We start from the raw sequence: 22,796 nt of genomic DNA on the forward strand, positions 1-22,796 counted from the left end.
CGTCACTTCATCCACAGGCCAAGCACCACCACAACACCTAGCTGCTACAAAAGTTTCTCTGGACGTTCAGCCAAAAAAAACAAGGAGAACCAGTCATGGTCAGTGCCAAGAGGCTTGCCCAACTGGCAATGAAGTGGCAGAGCATGGTGGCTATTGGGAGGAAGAGGATCACCCAGACTACAATGGCGAAAAGAGCCGCTGCCGAATGCCGCGCGGTGACCTCAGTGACGGACTGACGGTGAAGGGACACTGCATGGTATACACCTCGGATGGCAGCCGGTTTGAGGTGCCACTGGAGTACCTCAGCACAGCGGTCTTCGGTGAGCTCCTGAGGATGTCTCAGGAGGAGTTTGGATTCGCGGGCGGAGATGACGGTCGCATCACGCTGCCCTGCGACACTGCAGTCATGGAATACGCCATGTGTTTGCTCAGGAGAGATGCCTCCACAGAAGTAGTGATGGCGTTCCTGAGCTCCATTGCAAGACCGTGCTGCTTTGATGGCGGTGTGGTGGTGCCATGCGTAGGGCTTAACCATTATGTAGGTGTTTGTTAGCTTCTGAAGAATGTCAGCAAGCTAGGATCCTTGTTCTAGGCACTATTTTTCGTTCAATGGAAGATGTCAATATGAAGTTAGAAGATTAGAAATGGAACAAAGTTTTGTGATGGAATTTGCAAAGTGTTCAGTTCAACTGTCTGCTCTGGAGTGTGTATGCAGCGGTAAAGATTCAGTAACACAATTATAGTTGTACGTTAACAAACCGAGTAAAATGTGTACACATTGAAACTACTGAAACTAATGCATGCTGCTATTTTAGACAGAAAAAAAACTAGTCTCGCACATGTTTTTCTTGAAGAATGAGGCAGGAGCTTTGACTTAACAAGCCAACGCTTATACATTCAGGTATGCATGCATATGAGTTAGCAGCTTAGAATCACACAAAAGAAAACTTTCATTTAACAGCAAGTACAGCTGAATAATTAATGGACACCTGCAGATTTAGTAACAGTATGAGAACTAGTTATCAAACACTTGTATAAGAACTAAAGTTACGAAATATACCATTTTTAACCCTTTCTGACATAAGTGAAAATGGGGGAAGCAACAACGAAATGGAGACCACATGAGATGCTGGACTGGAGACTGATGCACAGCAAGACCATGATCTGGAGAAATAACGGCGTTGGTCAAATAAGTTGATTCAAGCAGAAGTACAACATCTGAGATCTGACTGAACAACAACCAATCTAAAACTGAAAGTTTAGCGGCGAGTGGCGACCGATCACGGCCATGGACGAGTTACTGACCTTTTAGTCCTACATGCTGTTTTTTCACTTCAGCAAGACAGGAGTTAAATCAGAGCTTCAGATAGCAGCATGATCATTGACACGGATGATATCTAAACCCAATCCATCCATAACAGTGTCACAGAACAGATCATGGCATTGTCCCTCACCAGCTTGCCACATTGATGCTCCAAACTTTTGGCCCCATCACAATCTAATCCAAAATAATCACATATACTACAACACTGCATGTGATGATCCCATGGCCTTGTCCCCTGCCATCTTTTCTGATGACAACTACACTTCACCTTTACAATGTCCTTCCTCTCGGCTATAAATTCAGCAAATGGCTAAGCTCAACAGCACCACTTCATCAGCTCATCCACCACCAACAGAGCATTATAACATCCATCGCTCACTTCTCTGAATTCCTAACTGAAAATAGTACCACTTAGCAGTATAAGGAAGGTTTCTTCTTAAGATAGAAATTATCAACATTTACATGGTACTGAAGAACACCCCTGAATCCATACAACGTTGAATAAGGCAGTCGGCAGCCTGAAAATACTAAAGGACAATTTTAAAAAACTCAACCCAAGGGGAGTGATATCCTGAAGGCATTGCATTGTAAGGTCGAGAAAAGGCCCCGGACGCCAGCTAGCGGTGCAAGTATACACAGTGAACACGCTGGCTTGCACGACACAAGTATACACAGCGAGGGGCCTTTTTTTGTGACAACCCAGGATTCGAGCCCTGGTTGGTAGCCCCACTCAGGAGGTCATTACCACCATGCTAAATGCACGTTCTCCTCAAGGACAATTATGACAGCACAGATTTGGCATGTGTTTGTTATTCATAATCTTCAGCTTCATCTGAAACCATGGTTAGCAGGCTTATTAGATAAAACATTTATAAAACAAACACTCAAGACAATTGTTCATCAATGTGAATTTGTTCATTTCAGCATGTCAACATTCATATGTACCATCATCAGAAAATAAAGGAGAGGAAAAATATATGAATGCAAGGTGCATGAAGTAAAATAGAAGGCAGGTAATGCAACACAACAAAAGAAACATACAGACTATTAATAACAGAACTTGGTGCGAAACAAATTCCATTGTACAAAATTAATTATAGCAGGCCAAGTGCATAGGGCGCAGTTTGATCGAAACCATTACTAGTACTTAAGACACACCCGATCGCTGACAAGTAGCATAATACATACATAAGTAGTGGTTTTTGTTCTTGGCTCGATAACGAGATCCACCAAAGTACACACGGAAGCCAGATAAGGATCAATCAATGACCCTCCTGGCCCCCCTTCGTCTTACTTGCAGCTAGCTAGCTTAACTATGGAATCAAGCTTTTACTTCGCTTGGCCAGTGGTTGCACGTGAAGTGGCAGCGGCGTTGGCGAGGTCAATGTGCTCTTGCATGAACTTTTCCAAGGTATTTATGTGGTCCATGAAGACCATGAAGTTGAACTCATCGACCACCGTACTGTCGCCCTTGAAGGTGGCCTCCTCACAGAGGTGGATGAAAAGGTCGAGGTGGTCATGCACGATGAGGCTCTGCGCGGCGAGAGCGGCCTCAAGGCAGAATTCCGGAGGCGCGGTCACGGGCAGCTGCAGGGCCATAAGTGCACGGAATAGATCATTTCCATGAAGGCCGGCGAGCTGGGCAGTGGGGGAGACACCGTGGCGGCAGCCTTTAGGGCTACGCGTGGCCTGGAGGCGAGTGGTGAGGTTGTCCACCTTCCTGGTGTCATTGCTGAAATTGCCAACGAAGTTGTCCAACATCTGTTTGAAAGAATCGGTGAAGGTGGGGTTAGAGATGCAATGTGCCGCAGTGGCGCCCAGCACCCGTCGGAGGCGTCCCAGAGCATCAGGATGTGGGTGGGTGCCCCCGGCCATCTCAAGGAGACGAGTGGCGCTTCTCAAAATCGCCCCCATGTCCATGGCTGGCCACACTATTGACTTGAACAGTTATCGTACCACTACGGCTAAGTTTTATGAGCCGGAGAAAGCATCTATCGCGAATGGCGAATCATGTATCGTTGTGGCACATCGATGAAGGCCACAAAACTCACTTGTCTACAAACACCGACCTTGTGCTATAATTTTTGGGCATCCTATGCATGCCTTCACCATTGTGAGAGAACAAGCACTTGATGCCTCATACACAAAACAACCTCACATTTCACACAATGGCATCTGAGCGCACATCACCATAGGATGGTTGTGATCACACTCTTTAGAAGAAAAAAAGGAAACCCTAGCCTTGCGGATGGATATTCCCTCGAGGAACACACACAATGCTCCTCGGCGCCTCTATGAGGAGGACCACCATCATCGAAGGGGCAGGGAAGGCCTTATGTGAACTGGCTTCGCCGTCGCCATCAAAGCACTGTTGTCGGAAAGCCCCAAACCTGTTTACAAGTCGAGCACGAGGCACTCAGCTCCCTGCATGTTCACTGCTGGAGTGACATAAATAAACATTGATATTAGCATCAATTCACATATAATACCATAAATACACCTTGATATTAAAACTATACAACTATCTAAGCCATGCCTAATGTGGTTAAGCACCGCCCAGGCACTAGGCGATGCCCAATAGCCTCACTTACGCCTAGCACTTTTTCCAAACTTGCATATAGCATATTAAAAATAATAGTTGTCCTCCTCAAACCCATTGTTACTTCCTCAAATTTGCTAAAAACAAGTCCACCCTCGGTAATATCTCTTTCTACCCACAACTCTCTCAATCTCCTCCACCAATGCCACGGCAGTGCTCCTGCCTACCCTCCCCGACCATGGCATGGAGTCTTAGACTTATATGTTTCAAATTGATCAATGTCTTGGCCATTGATCAATGTTGTCCTCTCGTCCAGAATTGAGCAACTCGGGTAATATATACTCTTCAGAATGCGCGCGCTGAGAGAGTCTAACTCCTGCAACAGCCTCCATGCCTGCTTTGCTAACATGGCCAAGTTAAAAAGTTCAAAGTCTTTAAAACCTAGACCACCCATTCCTTTTGGCTGGGTCATAGTCTTCCACGAAATCCAATGGGGTTTTCGCTTTCCCGCCTTGCCCCCCCCCCCCCCCCCCCCCCCCAAATTTCCGGATTAACATATTGAGATGTTCGCACAAACCTCGTGGCAATTTGAAACAGGACATGGAGAAGACCGGAACTGCTTGGGCGACCGCTTTCACCAAAACCTCTTTGCTTGCTGAAGACATTGTGCTCTCAATCCACCCTTGCACTTACTCCATAGACGATCCTTCAAGTATTTAAATGCACCGCTTTTAGATGAGCCTATATCCGAGGGCATACCTAAATATTTCTCGTTTAGGGTCTCATTTGGAACTTGCAACACCGTCTTCACCTCTGTCCGGATACTGTCGGGAACCCCTTTGCTGAAATAAACCGATGACTTATTGTAGTTGATACGCTGCCCTGAGGCCTGACAGTATCTGTCCAGGACTAGGTTCACCTCGGTAGCACCCATACTATTTGCCTTGAAAAACAGCAGGCTGTCATCAGCGAATAATAAGTGATTCACCTTAGGTGACGAGGGCGCCACTTGTAAACCACTCATGTTGGATGACTCACTTCTGGATTTTAACAGGCACGAAAGGCCCTCTGCTGCTAGCAAGAACAAGTATGGATATATCGGGTCCCCTTGTCTAATCCCACGTGTTGGTGTAAACTCCTCCAACCTCTTCCCATTAAACTGAACTGAGAAAGTTACTGAAGATACCAGTCCCATGACAATATCCACCCACCTCTGAGAGAAACCAAGTTTCAACATGATTGCTTGTAAATACTCCCACTCTACCCTATCATAAGCTTTCATCATAAACTATACAACTATCTAAGCCATGCCTAATGTGGTTAAGCACCGCCCAGGCACTAGGCGATGCCCAATAGCCTCACTTACGCCTGGCACTTTTTCCAAACTTGCATATAGCATATTAAAAATAATAGTTGTCCTCCTCAAACCCATTGTTACTTCCTCAAATTTGCTATAAAAAAGTCCACCCTCAGGTAATATCTCTTTCTACCCACAACTCTCTCAATCTCCTCCACCAATGCCACGGCAGTGCTCCTGCCTACCCTCCCCGACCATGGCCCTAACGCCCATGCACCCTCACTGGACTCCGGCGAGATTATGGTGAGTTTTCTTTTTAACTTTTTATCTTCCCCATTGTCCCTATCACTGTTGCACTCCTCCCCACTATTCCTGGCCATGACCGCGTTCTTACCTGTCGTTCCCGACCATGGGCAGAGCAGTGTCGCATGCGAAGCAACACGTACAACACTTATGACACATGCATGGGAGAAGCACATACAAACATGTCTACTGGACGCCATCGACGATTCTGATGAATCGTTGCATCTCGGACCATGTCATCATGCCACCAAGAGAACGAAGAGGAGAAAAACTCATTCAAACAAAGAAGTATTCAAACCATGGCTCGTGGAGAACAAATTGTTAGTATTGATCTCTCCACCAATGGGCCCGACCCTTGACTCGCTCCCTGATCGGGGGAGCCCAACCCAACTGGGTTGTGGGCCCCTGTCGCGCCGGCTATAAGAGGAAGGTGGTGGCCACTAGGGAAAGTGTGCAACAGAACCGTCGCCCACCTCTCTAACCTCACCGATCGAGGAAGGCTGGTCAGCGATGGGAAGCTCCACAACGCCCTGCCACTCCCCACCGACGCCATCAGCCACCTCGCAGTTGCCCTCTACACCGACCGTCGCTGCCCGTGCGCAGACCATCATCCGACGAACCAGCGATGGCCGGAAGGCTAAGGTAAACACCCGAATACAGATAATATCCCACTGATCCACACCTAGGTGATCCTGTATTTACAACAATGGTATCAGCCACGATCTAGTGCGTGGATTCACATGGAAAAAGAAAAGAAAAGAGACTGAACCGAATCGACCGGTTGAAGAAAGAAATTTCCCCCAAGAACCCTAACCCTCGCAGAGAAACAGGGAAGCAAAAGGGAAAAGAAATCTTGCAAGAAAAGGGCGCCGCCGCACCGGCCGCGCCGTTCCTCTCGATCTCGATGTGCAACCCCTTCGGGGGCAAAGGGCACCACAACCGAGCCGCTTGACGGCGACGCGTTCACCCTAGGGTGCTCGCGCACGCCGGCAAAAGGGTCAGCAGGGGCGCCGTCTTCAGACGCACGCCGGCGCAGGGGAGCAGCGGGAGCCGTCGCAGCTCTCTCTCTCACTGGCCAGTAGGCGGCGGTGGATGGAGAAAGAAAGAAATGAAGGGGGAAAGAAATGGGGAGGGGCTCGCGGCGCGGTGACAGATCGACGTCGTCGCCGGCGGCTGGCGCGGCCCTAACCCGCCGCCACTTCGGCACCGTCGCGCGCAGTGGAGAAGAGGAAGGCTAAGCCGCGCCTCTCTCTCTCTCTCTGTTACAGGAATGCGGAGGGAGGAACGGAGGGCCAAGGGATAGGCGGCCCGCGCGGCGCTGTGGCGCTCGACGCCGTTGCCGGCGGACAGGCGCGGCGCGGTTGCACGGCGACCGGGACAGATCAGAGAGAGCGAGCGGCGCGCAGGGGTGGGGGAATGGATTAGGTTTCCCCCTGCTGGCGCTGGGCACCGTTTTGCTCGGGCTACAGGCGCGCTGGACCGTCGGATGAGACCGTTTTGCTCGGGCTACAGGCGCGCTGGACCGTAGGATCTCATCCGACGGCCAGAAGAGAGCAGGGCGGGCGGTTGCAGGCCTTTTGGGCCAACAGAGGAGGCGCGCGCTGGGACTGAGGCCGTTGACCCAGGTCGAGGCGAGGCCGTTGACCCAGGTCGAGGCAAGGCCGTTTCGCGCGAGCGCGTGGAGGAGCAGGCCGTGGGCCGCTGCGGGGCTCACGCGCCAGGCCGAGGCCGGCTGGAGCTGCCGTGCTTTATTTATTTTTTGTCCAATTTTGGGGAAATTTTCACACAGTTTTTTTTGTCCAGTTTTGGGCAATTCTGAAAAGTTTTTTTTTAAAGTTCATGAATTTTCTTTATTCATGTTTTTCCGCTGCAAATAAAATAAAAGTGTTCTTTTAAAAGTGAATAGAACTAAAGTAAAAGTTTAACTTGTTGCTCCTCTACTCAAATTTGAACCAATGGGATAATTTGTTTAGAGAGTAGAAAAGTATACAGTGATGCTACTAAATAAGAGAAAGTTTTATCCTCCAATTAAATTGGAACCAATGGGAAAATTTAATTGGAAGAACAATTTTTGAGAGAAGTTTTTCCACTTGTGGGTGAAATCAGATTCAGATACCTTCTGCTATGACAATAGAAAGATATTTGATTAAAGTTTAATTATGGTATTGTTATTTTCTGACCAACGTTGATGATGACAATATTATAATTCAATGAGTCTTATAGTTAAAAGTTCAAATCTCTGATAAATTTTGTACCAAAGTGACCAATTTTCAGAGAATTTGATAAAGATTGGGAAATTTATATTGCTAGTTTTCTGCTGCAATAAAGTTGATAATGATGATTATTTTCTTAGCAAAGTTACTTAATAGAAATTTTATCATCGCATTATTTATGAGTTATGTGCATTATTTCCATTTCTGCCCAACGGTGATGTGGAATTAATGTAAAAAGGTGATGTTTTATTCTATTTCTGCCTAACGGTGCTTTAGAATGTAAAAGAAAGGTTTAAAAGTTTAATGTGCATATCTTTAACCAGACCAACGTGGGGTTATTTTTATGCTCATTATTGTTGATTATTGGTTACTTTCCTCAGACTAAAAGTTTTCAATGCTTTTATTTATGAAAGCAAAAAGTTGGGTACTTGTGTCCTGAAAGATGACCAAGAAAGGTCATAACGTGAGGGAGTATGTTCTCTCTAAAAAATGGCTTCAAAGAAGCCAATTTTGGATATTAATCCAAGAAAGAGATATATCATTGAGAGTCTTGCTAGACGAATGTCTTCATGTACTCTCCATGGAAAAGAATTCTCATCTTCTATGAGATGCAATAAGTGATATGCGTGATTAATTTGACCAACGTCGGATTAAGCATGTGTATTAAAGAATATTTGGATTTATTTCTGAATTTGATGATTGAAATATGCAATCAAAGATTGCATGATCCTTCCATCATTGCCGCCTGCAAAGCCAAACTCCTCCTGGGACATCGCCAGGAGCTCGCTCAAGACCGCCGTTCCGAGGTATGCCAGTGGCACCTCGAACTGCACACTGTCGGGGGTGTACACCACACAGTGGCCCTTCATCGCCACCGACGGTGAAGTTTCACAGCACTCGTCATTGGCTGCTCCTTTCGCCGCTGTCGTGGTTCGGGTGAGCCTCTTCCTCCCCATGGCCGCCATCCTCTGCCACTTCTTTGCCATCTGAGCAAGCCTCTTGGCACTAACCATGTCTGCCTTGCTCCTCTTGTCTATTGGCTAGGTGGAGTAATGCTGGTTTAGTTTGTGAGTGAACTGGTGAGGTGATGGTGTTGCTAAGCTGATGGTTTTATATAGAGGTGAGGGAGAAAGACTACAAAGTTTAGGTGCAGCTATCTTGAATTCTTGTCAGGTTGGCAAGGGACATAGCCATGAGCTCAGAACATGCAATGCTGAAAGACTATGGTGTGATCTTGATTTGATTTGTCTGGGGCCATGGATTTGTGATTGTGCAACCAGATACTGCAAAATAATCATTTTGGGTGCCCCTGCCGAGATGGAGATATGTAGTGTGAGAGCTGCTCATGCAACAAGAAGATAAAATCTCTTCAATGGTCCACACACCTAGCTAGCTAGCTATAATATTACAAGATATGTAGTGTGAGAATTGCTTATGATCGTTAGCATGTGACAGAATCTCTTCAGTGGTCAAGACACTAAGCTGTAAGATTACAAAGTAACTCACGGTTTTTGGTTTACACCTGTTTGTTAGCACGATTGTTGGGCAGGAAATTTATGATTGTCTATATTGCACGTTGCACGCCTCCTCCTGTCGCAGGGCATTCAAGTTTGGTACTGTAGCTGAACTATTGTCTTTACAGATTTATTCCAAAAATAAATGTGAGGAAAAGGAATTTATTTTTGTCTTTACATAACGAGGTCAATGTCCTGTGGAAAAATTCTAATCATTTTTTGCAGTAGTGGACTTTACTTGATCACGTTTTCATGTATATCACTTTGACAAATCTTCGTTGTGCCTATGACATGTGTAATCTGAGATTAGCCCACATCCTCTACTCTACATGGGCGACAAGTAGGCATGCATGAGCCTCAGAACATGCAGTGCTAACAGCAAGTGTAAGGCCAAGATAACAATATGTGTTTTTGTAGTGTAAGGCCAAGATAACAATATGTGTTTTTGTCAGGGACAACAACAGTAGCAGTACCTGGGGACTGGGGTGACTGGAGAGATCAAATCAGCCTTTCCAGCAAGCTTGCCACACTGACAGACAGACATTGATTCATGTAACCCAGCCTCCTCCTGTCACCTACACATTAATCCAGGCATTGCAAAATATTAATTTTACCATCACATCATAAGTTTCAATCCCAAATTAATTGTTAATCCAGGCAGATTGTACTATGATTTTAAAGCGGTCAAAAGATCAACGCAAGAAATACCTGCTGAAACATGTTCTCTACATATACGAGTATGAGTATGAATTATTCTCATATATGTTTAGAGAACATATATGTCTCAGCAGGTCTTTCTTGCGTTGATATATGAATCATCCTTGTTTCCATCTTAATAAGTTCCTCGAAACAAAGGGGACTACATAGAGCCGACAATTAAAAATGCTGAAAATGTCTGTCCACAAGGAATAAATCCCCTTCTGACTCTTTCTTATTTATTTTTTGCTATATGGTCGTGTCGAAAAAAATCAAATATAACTGAAAAGTCACAATTTCAGATATAATACATGCATTGGAACCGAGCAGCCAACACAACACACATGAGAGACATAGTATGCTTCAGCTTGGAAATGTGATATGCCACTTTCACAGGAAACAATAAAGGTGGCTGATTCACAATAAGTCTGATTCTAGTCATGTGTACACCTGTATCCGAGAGATGAAATGCAAGAAGCAGCAGTCACCACGTGAGATGCCGAAAATCAAACAGATCATGTGCTAGACCAGCACAAGCTTTCAACTCAAAGTTCAGAGAGAATAGATTGCTACGAGCCTGAACAATTGCATGTCTCCATCTCAGGGGCCACTCTATATACTTATAATCAGTAGGAATGTAGGGCATCATTACCACCCAAATGATCAATTGGTATCTCGTTGCGCAATCACAAACAGAAATAGACCCACTTTCAGGTAGTCCTCGGTCATACAAGTCTCTTCTTGGCCACTACTTGAAGCAGGTCGGCATGGCAGCCATTTGTAATGTCCAAGCACCCAAGTACTGATAGTCTCCAAATTTTGGCGAAGTGAAATCTAATCAAGGTCGCATTGCTATGCTTACCCCTGCACTCTTGGAGCATTGCATTGAATGTTCTGAGTTCATGGCTCTGTCCCTTGCCAACTTGTCATGATATTGAAAGCTACAACTGCACATCATGATGCTTCCCTCCCCTCTCACCTATAAATCTACCAGCTTACCCACACCGTCTCATCATTAGTTTATCCATAAGCCAACCACTACAACACCTAGCTGAATCCCACTTGATACAGCCATGGTCAGTGACAAGAGGAATGCCAACTGGCTAAGAAGTGGCAGAGGATGGTGGCCATGGGGAGGAAGAGGCTCGCCCAGAGTACGACGGTGAAAAGAGCCGCCGAGGAGTGTTGTGCGACGACCTCAGTAGCGGTGAAGGGACAATGCGTGGTGTATACAGCCGATGGGGGTCGGTTCGAGGTGCCACTGGCGTACCTCGGCACGGCGGTCTTCATCGAGCTTCTGAGGATGTCTCAGGGGAAGTTTGGGTTCGCGGGCAGCGACGACGGTCGCATCGCGCTGCTCTGCGACGCTGTGGTTATGGAATACGCCATGTGCTTGCTCAGGAGAGATGCTTCCACGGAGGTAGTGATGGCGTTCCTGAGTTCCATTGCCAGGTCGTGCTGCTTTGACGGCAGTGTGGTGGTGCCACGTGTAGGGTTTAGCCAGTATGTAGCTGTTTGTTAGCTTCTGAAGAACGGCAGCTAACTAGGATCCTTGTTCCAGGCACCATATTTTGTTCAATGGAAGATGTAAATACAAAGTTAGTACATTAGAATTGGGAACAAAAAAATTGTGATGCAATTAGCAAAATATTTAGTTCAACTGTCTGTTTCAGAGTGGGTACTTCAGTAGCACAATTATATTTTTGTGTGTTAACAAATTCAGTCAAGGCGTACACCTAGAAACTACAACTAACGCAGTTCTGCACACATTTTCTTTTAAAGAATTAGACATATTTAAAGAATTTAGTGAAGAGAAAAGCAAACGCTCATACATTCAAGTAAGCATGGCATACGATCAGATAGCAGCTTAGACTTAGATGAAAGAAAACTTCCATTAAACTGCATCCTCAGCTGAATAATTAATGGACACCTGCGCATTTAGCAATTATATGAAAATTAAAGTTATGAAATATACCTCTCAAAACAGAGTATCCTTTTTTTTTTCTGACCTGTGTGAAAATGGGGGAAGCAACAGTGAAATGCAAACCACATGAGACGCTGGACTGGAGACTGGTCATGACAGACAAGACCATGAACTGAAGAAAGAACGAAGTTGGTCAAGCAAGTTGATTCAGGCAGAGGTACAACATCTGATTGATCAACAACCAATCTGAGACTGAAAGTTTAGCAGCAACCAGTCACGACCATGAACGAATTCCTGATCATTTAGTCCTACGTTTTTTTTCAACCAGACATCAAGTTCAGACCTTCAGAGAAAAGCATGATCATTGCCACTGATGATATCTAAAAGTAATCCTTCCATAATCTGAATCACAGAACAGAAAATGGCCTTATCCCTCACCAGCTTGCTACACTGACAGATGATATGAGAGCAAACCTATGCTTTGATGCTCCAAACATTTGGCCCAGCACAATCTAATCCAAATTAATCATACTACAACATTGCATGTGTTGATCCCATGGTCTTTTCCCCTGTTATCTTTTCTGATGACAACTACTTCACAGCCACAATGTCTTTCCTCTGGGCTATAAATTCAGCAAACGACTATGATTGACACCATCAGCTCATACACCACCAACTAAGCATTACATCAGGCATAGCTCACTTTTCTGAATTTCCAGCTGAAAAATAAGACCCGTAATCAACCAACCATGATCAGCACCACGTGACTTGCTCAGTTGGCAAAGAAGTGGCAGAGGATGGCTGCACTTAAGAGGAATAAGCTGACGACAGCAACAACCAAAGAAGATGAGAAGTGCTGCATCTCTGTAGAAGTCAAGGGCCACTCTGTCATGTACACAACTGATGGGAGGCGCTTCGAGGTACCATTGGTGTACCTCAGAACGACGACCTTCAGTGAGTTCCTGACGATGTCCCAGGAAGAGTTTGGCTTCTCAAGCCATGGCAAGATCACACTGCCTTGTGTTGCCGAAGTGATGGAGTATGTCATATGCTTGCTCAGGAGAAATGCCTCTGCCGAGGTCGAGAACGCGTCGCTGAGCTCTATGGTGACATCTTGTCACCACATTGGTTGCACAATGCCAACTGTTGGAGCCAACAAGCAAACTTGCTATTTGTAGCTCCTGAAGAACATGCATGCAGAGCTTGTTCTTGTCCTCTGTTTTCAATAGTTTACTTTGATAGTTGAGTAATGCACTGCAATCTTGAAAGCAATCAACCGGGAACATATTCATTGTATACAGTGAATAAATAATTGCTGCACCTGTTCATTTAGATGTCGATTTATCAATACTGCTTTCATAAAGCTGAATGGAAAATACACAAGTTTTAATACACCTATCATCTAAGCCAGGTTATTAGGGGAAAATAGAATGAATAAGTGACATGACCAGGTGATACAATCATACAGGAGCCATTTTCAATGATGAACCTTTCAGATAAACTTTCAAAGGGCCATCGGGAACTTGGGATAAGGCATAATCAAGTAGCATATAAATCACAAAATAAAAGAGAAAATAGTACTTACAGTACAAGGAAGATTTGTTCTTAAAATAGAAATCATCAAAGTTTAAATGTTACTGAAGAACTGAACACCCCTGAATCTATACAACTTTGCATACGGCAGTGGGCAGCCTGAAAATACTCAATGACAATTGTGCCAGCACAGATTTGGCATGTGTTTGCTATTCGTAATTGTCACCTATACTATTTGAAACCATGGTTAGCAGGCTTGGAAGATCAAACACTTGTGAAACAAACACTCAAGACTTTCGTCAATCAACGTCAATTTGTTCATGTCAACATGTGAACATCTGCATGTATCACTGCACCATCATCAGAAATAAAGGGCAGGCAAAATATATAGATGCATGGTGCATGAATTAAAATAGAAGCTTTGTAATACAATATGACAAAAGTAACATTTAGATTATTAATAACAGAACTTGGTGCCATACAAATTAAATTGTACGAAATTAGTTATAGCAGGCCAGGTGCACAGGGTGCAGTTTAGCAGCTATTACCAAATTTGATCGCTGATAAGTAGCATAATACATACATAAGTAGTCGCACTTGTCCCATAATATAAGAGTGTTCTAGTGTCAAAAACGCTCTTATATTTTGGGATGGAGGGAGTACATAAGGAAGCCAACTAAGGATCCATCTATGACCCTCCTTTTTCTTACCTGCAGCTAGCTAGCTAGCTTAATTATGGCAATCGAGCTTTTACTTTGCTAGGCCAGTGGGGCGACGTGAATTGGCAGCAGCAGCGGCGAGGTCAATGTGCTCACGAACATACTTCTCCAAGGTATTCCTGTGGTCCTTGAAGGCCATGAAGTTGTACTCTTTGGTCACCGTAGAGTTGGCCCCGAAGACGATCCTCTCACAGACGTGCATGGAAATGTCAAACTGGTCATGCACGATGAGGCTCTGCGCGGCAAGAGCAACCTCAAGATAGAACTCCGCAGGTGCGGTCGCGGGCAGCTGCAGGGTCATCAGCGTGCGGAAGAGATCATTTCCATGGAGGCCTGCGAGCTGGCCAGCAGGGGAGACACCGCGGCGGCTGCCTTTGCAGTGGTCTTTAGGGCGGCGCATGGCCTGGAGGTGAGCAGTGAGGTTGTCCACCTTCCTAGTGTCATGCTCCAATTTGTCAACCAAGTCGTCCAACGTCCCTTTGAACCGATCGGCAAAGGTGGCGTCGAAGATGCAATTTACTGCGGCACCGCCCAGCAACCGACTGATGCGTTCCAGAGCATCGGGCTGTGCGTGGGAGTCCATGGACACCTTCAGAAGAGGTTTCGCTCTCGCAATAATCGCCTCTATCACCTCCATGTCAATGGCCGGCCACACTGTTGACATGAGCGATCACCCTCACTCAGTCTTGCTGCAAAGGTAGGATTGGATATAGTCATATAGAGGGGTTAACAATCACACACGGTTCTCCATTTAACAAACATCAATGCAGAAACAATGATTCACAAGAAGACATATTGTTATTTCAGTTTCAGGCATGAATATATATATATATCTCGTAAGAGGCCAAAGTTAAAACTTGAGAAGAGCTATTTAGGTTGCGAAAATTGATGGTAGTAGATGGCTAATAGCCGACTCCCAAATTGGTCAGCTGCTGTTTTAGATTGGAAAATAATGATTAACAGGTTTCACTATGAACTGGGCCAAAGACATGAACCTTACAGGACGAACCAGCATTAACTGAACCCTTGAAAATATCCCAAAACTGGTGTAAATTGAGTTGATTGCATACTAGGAATACTAAATTTTTTGCCTGAAAGCTGCACAAGAACAGATCAAGAAAATCACATCTGGGCTTAGGGTTCAGTGGGGATGGGGGCGGAGGGGATGTCCGGCGGTGAGTTGCGTAGTTGGCGCAGTCGCCGTTAGGGCGGGTACTGCAGAGAGGCGGATACATACCGGCGGTGAGGCAAAATGCGGGCGCGACGAGCGGCGGCGGCCGGCACTCCGATGACGCGGGGGTAGGCGGACTGGAGACTCGTGCTGGCCTCCCAGGCCCAGGCAGAGCCGCTGGTTAAACAGCCCTCGAAAAAGAAAAGAAAAAACCGCTGGTTAAACGTGCTGGCACGACACGGACCGCACGAGCCGCATGGTTCTCCTATTCAGCATGGTTCCCAAACCGGTTTTTCCTCTCTTTTTTCTTGTTATTTCTTTCGGTTTTTCTCTTCTTCATTTTCTTTTTTTCCTTTCTCTTCTAATTTTCGTTTTTTATTTTCTTTTTTAAATTTCCCTTTTCCTTTTTCACATTTTTCTTTCTCCTTTTTTGGCTTTCCCTTTTACGGTTTTTCCAAATTCGCGAGCATTTTAGTTGAAACACCACCACAGTTCTTGGTTGAAATTTGAGATGGCCATCTATAAACTTTTGTTTTGTTGGAAAATAGTCGGAGAGCACCTAGCGAGCTGTTAAAGCTTGACACCTATAAAAGAAAGATGGCTTGGTTGAGTTGGGATAAAATGAGACTCCCAAAGTCCAAAGGTGGTATGGGTTTCCGTGACATGCATGCATTTAATCAAGCATTGCTTGCAAAGCAGGCCTGGCGACTACTTAATGTTCCAGACAGTTTGTGTGCTCGCTTATTACGTGCGAAGTACTACCCCAATGAGAACCTGTTGGATGCAGTTTTTACTGCAAATCCTTCAACTGTATGGAAGGGTATTGAACATGGTCTAAAGCTGGTTAAAAAAGGGATCATTTGGCGGGTTGGAGATGGTTCTTTGATACGGACATGGAGGGACCCTTGGATTCCCCGTGGCCATAATTTCCGACCCGCTACACCTAAAAGGAATTGTCGATTCAATCGGGTGTCTGATTTTGTTGATGAGAATTGTGCATGAATGGTGCAACGATTGAACGACCTCTTCTGGCCGATGGACGTACGTGAAATCCTCAAAATTCATACCTCATCGAGACAACGTCAAGATTTCTTTGCCTGGCATCCGGAGAAGAATGGTCAGTTCTCAGTTAGAAGTGCGTACCACTTGGCGACGACAGTGCATGATGACCAGTTCGCCGGAGGGGCGTCCAGCGCTAACCCTGACGGGAACCGACCCATCTGGAACCTGATATGGCAATCTTCGGTGCCACTGCGGATGAAGCATACGGCGTGCCGAGCGGCTTCAGGAGCACTTGCTACTGCTACGTGCATGCAATATAGGCACCTAGCGACGCGCAGTACGTGCCCAATTTGTGGTATTGTTGATGAGGATAGCTACCATGCTTTGATTGTGTGCAGCCATGCACGTGCAATCTGGGAGGCCATGAGGAAGGTCTGGTTGCTCCCCCAGGACCAGCTACTTATTAATAGTGGCAAAGAATGGTTACTGAACGTGCTGCTTAATTGTACCGATGCAGAGCGTGATTGTATGATTATGCTTATTTGGCGTATTTGACAATTACGTAATGATCTTACTCATGATAAAGAGGTTCCCCCGTTGGCAACTACGGTTGATTTTTTGGACAGTTATATGAAGTCTATTCGAGATGCTAAAAGGTTCAGTACAGAGGAAATAATTAAAGGTAAAATGCCGGTTGCTGATTGGGCTTTGCCTGAAGTGAGACCTGCCCCTAGTCCTAAACCTTGGCCTCCTCCGTCTACTGAGTATGTTGCTTTATCAGTTGATGGTTCTTTCTCAGTGGAATCTGGCGCGGCGGCGGCAGGAATGATTCTTAGACGACATGACGGTTCACTTATTTTTGCAACATATCGTTATTTTCAATTGCAACGATTCTCTGGAAGCTGAGATTCATGCAATCATGGAAGCTGAGATTCATGCAATCATGCAAGGGATGGCGCTAGCTATACAACATTCCACTCTTCCGGTCATCGTTCAATCTGACTCAAGTGAGGCGTTGTTATGTCTATCAGGGAACGGACTTCTTCGTTCTGCCTATGGTCATCTTCTGGCTGAAATTAAGGAGTTGATGAGACATAGGGAGTTTATTCCTCAGAAGTTGAACAGGGATCAAAACAGAGTTGCCGATCGTTTGGCAAATTATAGTCGTATAGAGTGTACCACGGCTGTGTGGATGCATGTAGGACCACCATGTATTGAGGATCTTTTACCTCTCGACTGTAACTCTCTCAATATGGAATAAAACTCCTTTTCCCTTGCAAAAAAAAGGAATTAATCATTCTTATTTTCTGGGCCATATGGTCATGTCCAAGAAAATTAAATATTAACTGAGAAGATCGCATTTCAAATACTACAAGTCAACACAACACACATCAGAGACATCAGCGCCAGCTTGAAAATGTGACATGCCACTTTTTCACAGGCAAAATGCAAGAAGCAGAAATCACCATGCGAGATGTACATGTGTTCATGTGTCCAAGAGACGAGAAATGCAAGAAGCAGGAGTCACCATGTGAGATGCCGAAGCCAAAATCAAACAGACCATGTGCTAGACCAGCACAAGCTTTCGACTCGATGTTCAGAAAGAATAGATTGCTGGAAGCATCAACAATTGCATGTCTCCATCTCAAGGGCCGCCCTATATACTTAAAATTATTATTAGGAATTTAGGATATCATTACCACCCAGAAGATCAATTGGTATCTCATTGCGCAATCACACACGGAAATGGGCCCACTTCCAGGTCATGTAAGTCTATTCTTGGCCACTACTTGAAACAAGTCAGTATGCCAGCAATTAGTTTCCAACAAGTGGCAAACTCATGTCCCTAGAGGAATCAAATCAAGATCACATTGCTCGCCCCCTGCACTCTTGCAGCATTGCATGTTCCGAGTTCATCATGTCTCTGTCCCTTGCCAACTTGTCATGATATTGATAGATACAACGGCACATCATGATGCTTCTCTCCCCTCTCACCTATAAATCTATCAGCTTACCACCACCATCTCATTATCACTTCATCCACAAACCAACCACTACAGCACCTGTTACAAAAGTTTCTCTGAACTATTAGCCAAGAAACAAGGAGAATCAGCCATGGTCAGTGCCAAGAGGCTTGCCCAACTAGCAAACAAGTGGCAGAGAATGGCGGCCATGGGGAGGAAGAGGATCACCCAGAATGCAATGGCAAAAAGAGCAGCCGAGGAGTGCCGGCCGATGACCCCAGTAGCAGTGAAGGGACACTGCACGGTATACACCGCTGATGGGAGCCGGTTCGAGGTGCCACTGGCATTCCTCAGCACGACAGTCTTCAGCGAGCTCCTGAGGATGTCTCAGGAGGAGTTTGGATTCTCAGGCAGCAACGATGGCCGGATCACGCTGCCCTGTGACGCTGTGGTCATGGAGTACGCCATGCGCTTGCTCCGGAGAGATGCCTCCGCCGAAGTAGTGATGGCGTTCCTGAGCTCCATCGCGAGGCCGTGCTGTTTTGACGGCAGTGTGGCGGCGCCATGCATAGGGCTTAGCCAGTATGTAGCTGTTTGTTAGCTTCTGAAGAATGGCAGGTAGCTAGGATCCTTATCCTAGGCACCATTTTTGCTCAACAGAAGATGTAAATATGATGCTAGTAGATTGGAAATGGAAAACTAATTTCATGAAATTTGCAAGCTTTCTGATCAGGCTAAGTGTTCAACTGTTTGTCTCAGACTCAGTACGTAACTGGCAAAGCTTCAGTAACACAGCTATATTTGTGTTTTAACAAACCGAGTCAAGGCATACACTTTAAAACTACAACCAATATGCGCTCATATTTTAGAAACCATAAAACTAATGAGTCCTGCACATGTTTTCCTTGAAGAATGACATAGGAGCTTTGCCTATCATTGAACACGAAAACAGAGGGTATAGATTCAAGTATGCATACCACATGAGTTTAACAAATGTTACCTGCCTAGAATTAGATGAAAGAAAACTTCCATTAAACTGCTGAATAACTAATGGACACCTGCAGATTGAGCAACTGAGAACTAGTTAGTAGTTACCAAACACTTGAATAATCCTAGATAAAAATCTCAGTTTTGTGAAGAATTAAGTAGTGAAATATACCTTTCAGAACAGAGTTTGTATTTCTTTCTTTCTGACTTAGAAGTCAAAATGGGGGAAAAAGAGTGAAATGGATGGATCAGATCACAAGCTGAAAAAACAGCGACATCTGTTGAGCAAATGGATTCAGGCAGACGAACGCATCTGACCGATCAACAACCAATCTGAGGCCGAAAGTTAAGAGGCGACCGATCATTGACAGTGATAATATCTCAACCCGATCCATCCATATCCAAATCACAGAATAGATCATGGCCTTGTCTTCACCAGCTTGCCAAACTGACAAATGATATGAGAGCAAACCAATGGTTTAATGTCACTGCTATTGGATCCAGCATGTTCCAAACATTTGACCCCATCACAATCTAATCCAAATGAATCATACTACAACACTGCATGTGCTGATCCCATGGCCATGACCATGTCTCTTATCATCTTTTGTAATGACAACTACACTCCACCCTCACCATGTCCTTCCTCTCGGAAAAAAATTCAGTGAACGGCTATGCTCAACACCATCAGCTCATACACCACCAACTAAGCATTGCAGCATCCATACCTCACTTCTCTGGTTTCCAGCTGAAAAACAAGAGCCGGAAACAACCATGGTCAGCGCCAAGCGACTTGCTCAATTTGCAAAGAAGTGGCAGAGGATGGCAGCATTTAAGAGGAAGAGGCTGACAACAGCCAAAGAAGATGAGATGTGCTGCATCTCTGTAGCAGTCAAGGGCCACTGTGTCATGTACACAGCCAATGGGATGCGCTTTGAGGTAGCATTGGTGTACCTCAGCACGACGATCTTCAGCGAGCTCCTGAGGATGTCCCAGGAGGCGTTGGGCTTCGCAAGCGATGGCAAGATCACACTGCCTTGTGATGGAGTATGTCATGTGCTTGCACAGGAGAAATGCCACTTCGAAGTCGAGAACGCGCTGCTGAGCTCCATGGTGACTTCTTGTCACTACACTGGTTGCACAATTCTAACTGTTGGAGCAAATTGGCTGTTTGTAGCTCCTGAAGAACATGCATGCAGAGCATGTTCTTGTCCTCTGTTTTCTGTAGTTTACCTGGATAGTGTAGATAGGTAGATATAAGAAATGGAGAAGGAAAATTGCTGTGTATTGCACTATAATCTTGCAAGCAATCAAGCAGCAACGCCAGTAGCCGCAGTTGTTTTTCTCGTAGATATACATTGCATTCAGTGAATAAATATTTGATGCAACTGTTCATTTAGATGCCAATAGTTCCATAGCCAGGTTATTAGGGGGAAAAGAATGATGAAATTTTGAGAGAAGCTATTAAAGGGCCATCGGGACTTTGGGATAAGAAATAAGCAAGTAGTACATAAATCACAAAAGAAAAGATAAATTAGTACTTACCAGTGTATGGAAGATTTTATTCTTAAAATGGAAATCATCAACGTTTAAACATTACTGAACAACTGGACACCCCTGAATCCAAACAACTTTGCATTAGGCAGTCGGCAGACTGAAAATACTCAAGGACAATTACGCCATCTGGCATGTGTTTGTTAATCATAATCTTCAGCTTCATTTGAAACCATGGTTAGCAGGCTTGCTTGCAGGCTTGGAAGATGAAACACTTGTGAAACAAACACTCAAGACATTTGTTAATCAATGTCAATTTGTTCATGTCAGCTTGTGAACATTTGTATGCATCTTCATCAAACTAAAGGACGGGCAAAATATATAGATGCATGGTGCATGAATTAAAATAAAAGGCATGTAATACAGAACGACAAAAGTAACATTCATATTATTACTAACAGAACTTGGTGCCAAACAAATTACGTTGTACAAAATTAGTTATAGCGAGCAAGCGCACAGGCACAGCTTGATAGCAACTATTACTACTACTCAAGAGTTAAGACAGACTCGATCGCTGACAAGTAGCGTAATACACTAATGCATACATAAGTAGTTGTTCTTGGCTCGACAACGATGATGCAGCAAACTACATAAGGAAGCCAAATAGGATACATCAACAACCCTCCTTCGTCTTTGCAGCTAGCTAGGTTAATAATGGCAATCGAGCTTTTACTCTGCTTGTCCGGTAGGTGGACGTGAAGTGGCAGCGGCTTCGGCGAGGTCAATGTGCTCTTGAACGAACTTCTCCAAGGTTTTCCTGTGGTCCTTGAAGGCCATGATGTTGTACTCCCTGATCGTCGTAGTGTCGGCCCCGAAGACTGTCTTCTCACAGAGGTTGATGAAAAAGTCGAGCTGGTCATGCACGATGAGGCGCTGTGCAGCGAGGGCGACCTCCAGGCAGACCTCCGCAGGTGTGGCCACGGGCAGCTGCACGCCCATCAGCGCGCGGAAGAGATCATTTCCATAAAGGCCGGCGAGCTGGGCAGCGGGGGAGATGCCGCGGCGGCGGCCTTTAGGGCTGCGCGTGGCCTGGAGGCGCGCGCTGATGTCGTCCATCTTCCTGTTGAAGTTGCTGAATTTGACAAGGAAGTCGTCCATCCTCCTTCTGAACGAATCCGTGTCATCGGAGAGACAACGCAGCACGGCGCCCAGCAGCACCCGCTCGAGGCGTCCCAGAGCGTCAGGGTGCGGGTGGGCGTCCCGAGCCGCCTTGAGAACACGATTGTAGTTTGTAAAAAGTGCCGCCATATCTATGCCAAGGTAGGAGTACACATAGAGGGGTTAATAATCACACACAGTTGTCCATTTAACAAACATAAATGTGTAGAAACAATATGTGATTCACAAGAAGATATAGTAAGAGGCCAAAAATTACAACTTCACAAAAGCTATTCAGGTTGCGAAAATTAGATGGCTAATATGCAGCTCCCAAAGATGTCCGCTGCTGTTTCAGATTGGAAAATTAATGAATAACAGGTTCCACTATGAACTGCCCCCAAAGAGCATGAACCTTTACAGGACGAACTAGCACTAATTGAACCCTTGAAATATCCCAAAACTGGTGTATGAGCTAACTGCATACTAAAATCTGCACAAGAACAGAGCAAGCAAATCACATCTGGGCTTAGGGTTCGATGGGGATGGGGGCGGAGGGGATTTACCGCGTTCAGTGTCGGACATGGTGTAGCCGGCGTTAGGGCCCGTACTGCAGAAGAAGCCGGGAGGCGGATACATACTGGCGGTGAGGAAAATGCGGGCGCGGCGGGCGGCGGGCGGCGGGCGGCGGGCGGAACTCCGGTGACGGGGCGGCGGACTGGGGACTGGAGTCTAATGTGGGTGCGAATCTGGCCTTATAATTTTTCCTTTTTGATGAGAAGGTTGCCACGTGCCATTCACCCGCACAACTCACCAAAGGACACAAGAGGCCTATGGTTGGAAGTTTACGAAAACTAATAGCACCCCCCAATCAGTTCCTCTTAATAAAAAAAAGAATCACCCGATCAGATTTCAAGTCCTAAATTGAATATTGGTGCTTTTTTCAGGTTTTTTATCGTTG

The 22,796-nt window shown here is 45.4% G+C and overlaps 6 protein-coding genes across 10 annotated transcripts; 3 read left to right on the plus strand and 3 right to left on the minus strand.

Moving 5' to 3' along the window:
* Positions 1-205: 205 nt before the first annotated feature.
* LOC109782070 (auxin-responsive protein SAUR36-like) lies at positions 206-553 on the plus strand. Its single transcript, XM_073499280.1, has one exon. It carries the CDS (start codon positions 206-208, stop codon positions 551-553), a length of 348 nt encoding a protein of 115 aa, XP_073355381.1.
* Positions 554-2,372: 1,819 nt separating this feature from the next.
* Positions 2,373-12,611, minus strand: LOC109782071 (uncharacterized). Of its 4 annotated transcripts, XM_040390773.3 has the most exons (4): positions 11,896-12,611; positions 11,719-11,816; positions 9,664-9,765; positions 2,373-3,762 (listed from the first exon to the last, which is right to left on the minus strand). In XM_040390773.3, the coding sequence occupies exon 4, from the start codon at positions 3,242-3,244 to the stop codon at positions 2,654-2,656; it is 591 nt and encodes a 196-aa protein (XP_040246707.1). In that variant the 5' UTR covers positions 3,245-3,762; positions 9,664-9,765; positions 11,719-11,816; positions 11,896-12,611; the 3' UTR covers positions 2,373-2,653. The 4 variants fall into 4 exon arrangements, 3 of the variants coding, with proteins under 3 accessions (XP_040246707.1, XP_073354202.1, XP_045085055.1); XM_073498101.1 differs by having other exon boundaries at positions 2,373-3,759; positions 9,664-11,816; XM_045229120.2 differs by lacking the exon at positions 11,719-11,816 and having other exon boundaries at positions 11,862-12,611.
* Positions 12,612-13,432: 821 nt separating this feature from the next.
* Positions 13,433-15,428, minus strand: LOC109782075 (uncharacterized). 2 transcript variants are annotated; one of them, XM_045229119.1, is made up of 3 exons: positions 15,300-15,428; positions 14,054-14,751; positions 13,433-13,681 (listed from the first exon to the last, which is right to left on the minus strand). In XM_045229119.1, exon 2 carries the CDS (start codon positions 14,724-14,726, stop codon positions 14,094-14,096), a length of 633 nt encoding a protein of 210 aa, XP_045085054.1. In that variant the 5' UTR covers positions 14,727-14,751; positions 15,300-15,428; the 3' UTR covers positions 13,433-13,681; positions 14,054-14,093. The 2 variants fall into 2 exon arrangements, with proteins under 2 accessions (XP_045085054.1, XP_020196247.1); XM_020340658.3 differs by lacking the exon at positions 13,433-13,681 and having other exon boundaries at positions 13,778-14,751.
* A 1,304-nt stretch (positions 15,429-16,732) lies between these two features.
* On the plus strand, positions 16,733-19,253 carry LOC109782076 (auxin-responsive protein SAUR36-like). The gene has a single exon (XM_040390776.3). It carries the CDS (start codon positions 18,351-18,353, stop codon positions 18,798-18,800), a length of 450 nt encoding a protein of 149 aa, XP_040246710.1. The 5' UTR covers positions 16,733-18,350; the 3' UTR covers positions 18,801-19,253.
* A 707-nt stretch (positions 19,254-19,960) lies between these two features.
* On the plus strand, positions 19,961-20,440 carry LOC109782077 (auxin-responsive protein SAUR68-like). The gene has a single exon (XM_020340660.1). It carries the CDS (start codon positions 19,961-19,963, stop codon positions 20,438-20,440), a length of 480 nt encoding a protein of 159 aa, XP_020196249.1.
* Positions 20,441-21,113: 673 nt separating this feature from the next.
* LOC109782063 (uncharacterized) lies at positions 21,114-22,575 on the minus strand. Its single transcript, XM_020340647.4, has 2 exons — positions 22,402-22,575; positions 21,114-21,990 (listed from the first exon to the last, which is right to left on the minus strand). Exons 1-2 carry the CDS (start codon positions 22,472-22,474, stop codon positions 21,410-21,412), a joined length of 654 nt encoding a protein of 217 aa, XP_020196236.1. The 5' UTR covers positions 22,475-22,575; the 3' UTR covers positions 21,114-21,409.
* Between the last annotated feature and the right edge of the window lie 221 nt (positions 22,576-22,796).

This window comes from Aegilops tauschii, chromosome 5 (genome assembly GCF_002575655.3).
Source record: "Aegilops tauschii subsp. strangulata cultivar AL8/78 chromosome 5, Aet v6.0, whole genome shotgun sequence".
Classification (NCBI taxonomy): Eukaryota; Viridiplantae; Streptophyta; class Magnoliopsida; order Poales; family Poaceae; genus Aegilops; species Aegilops tauschii.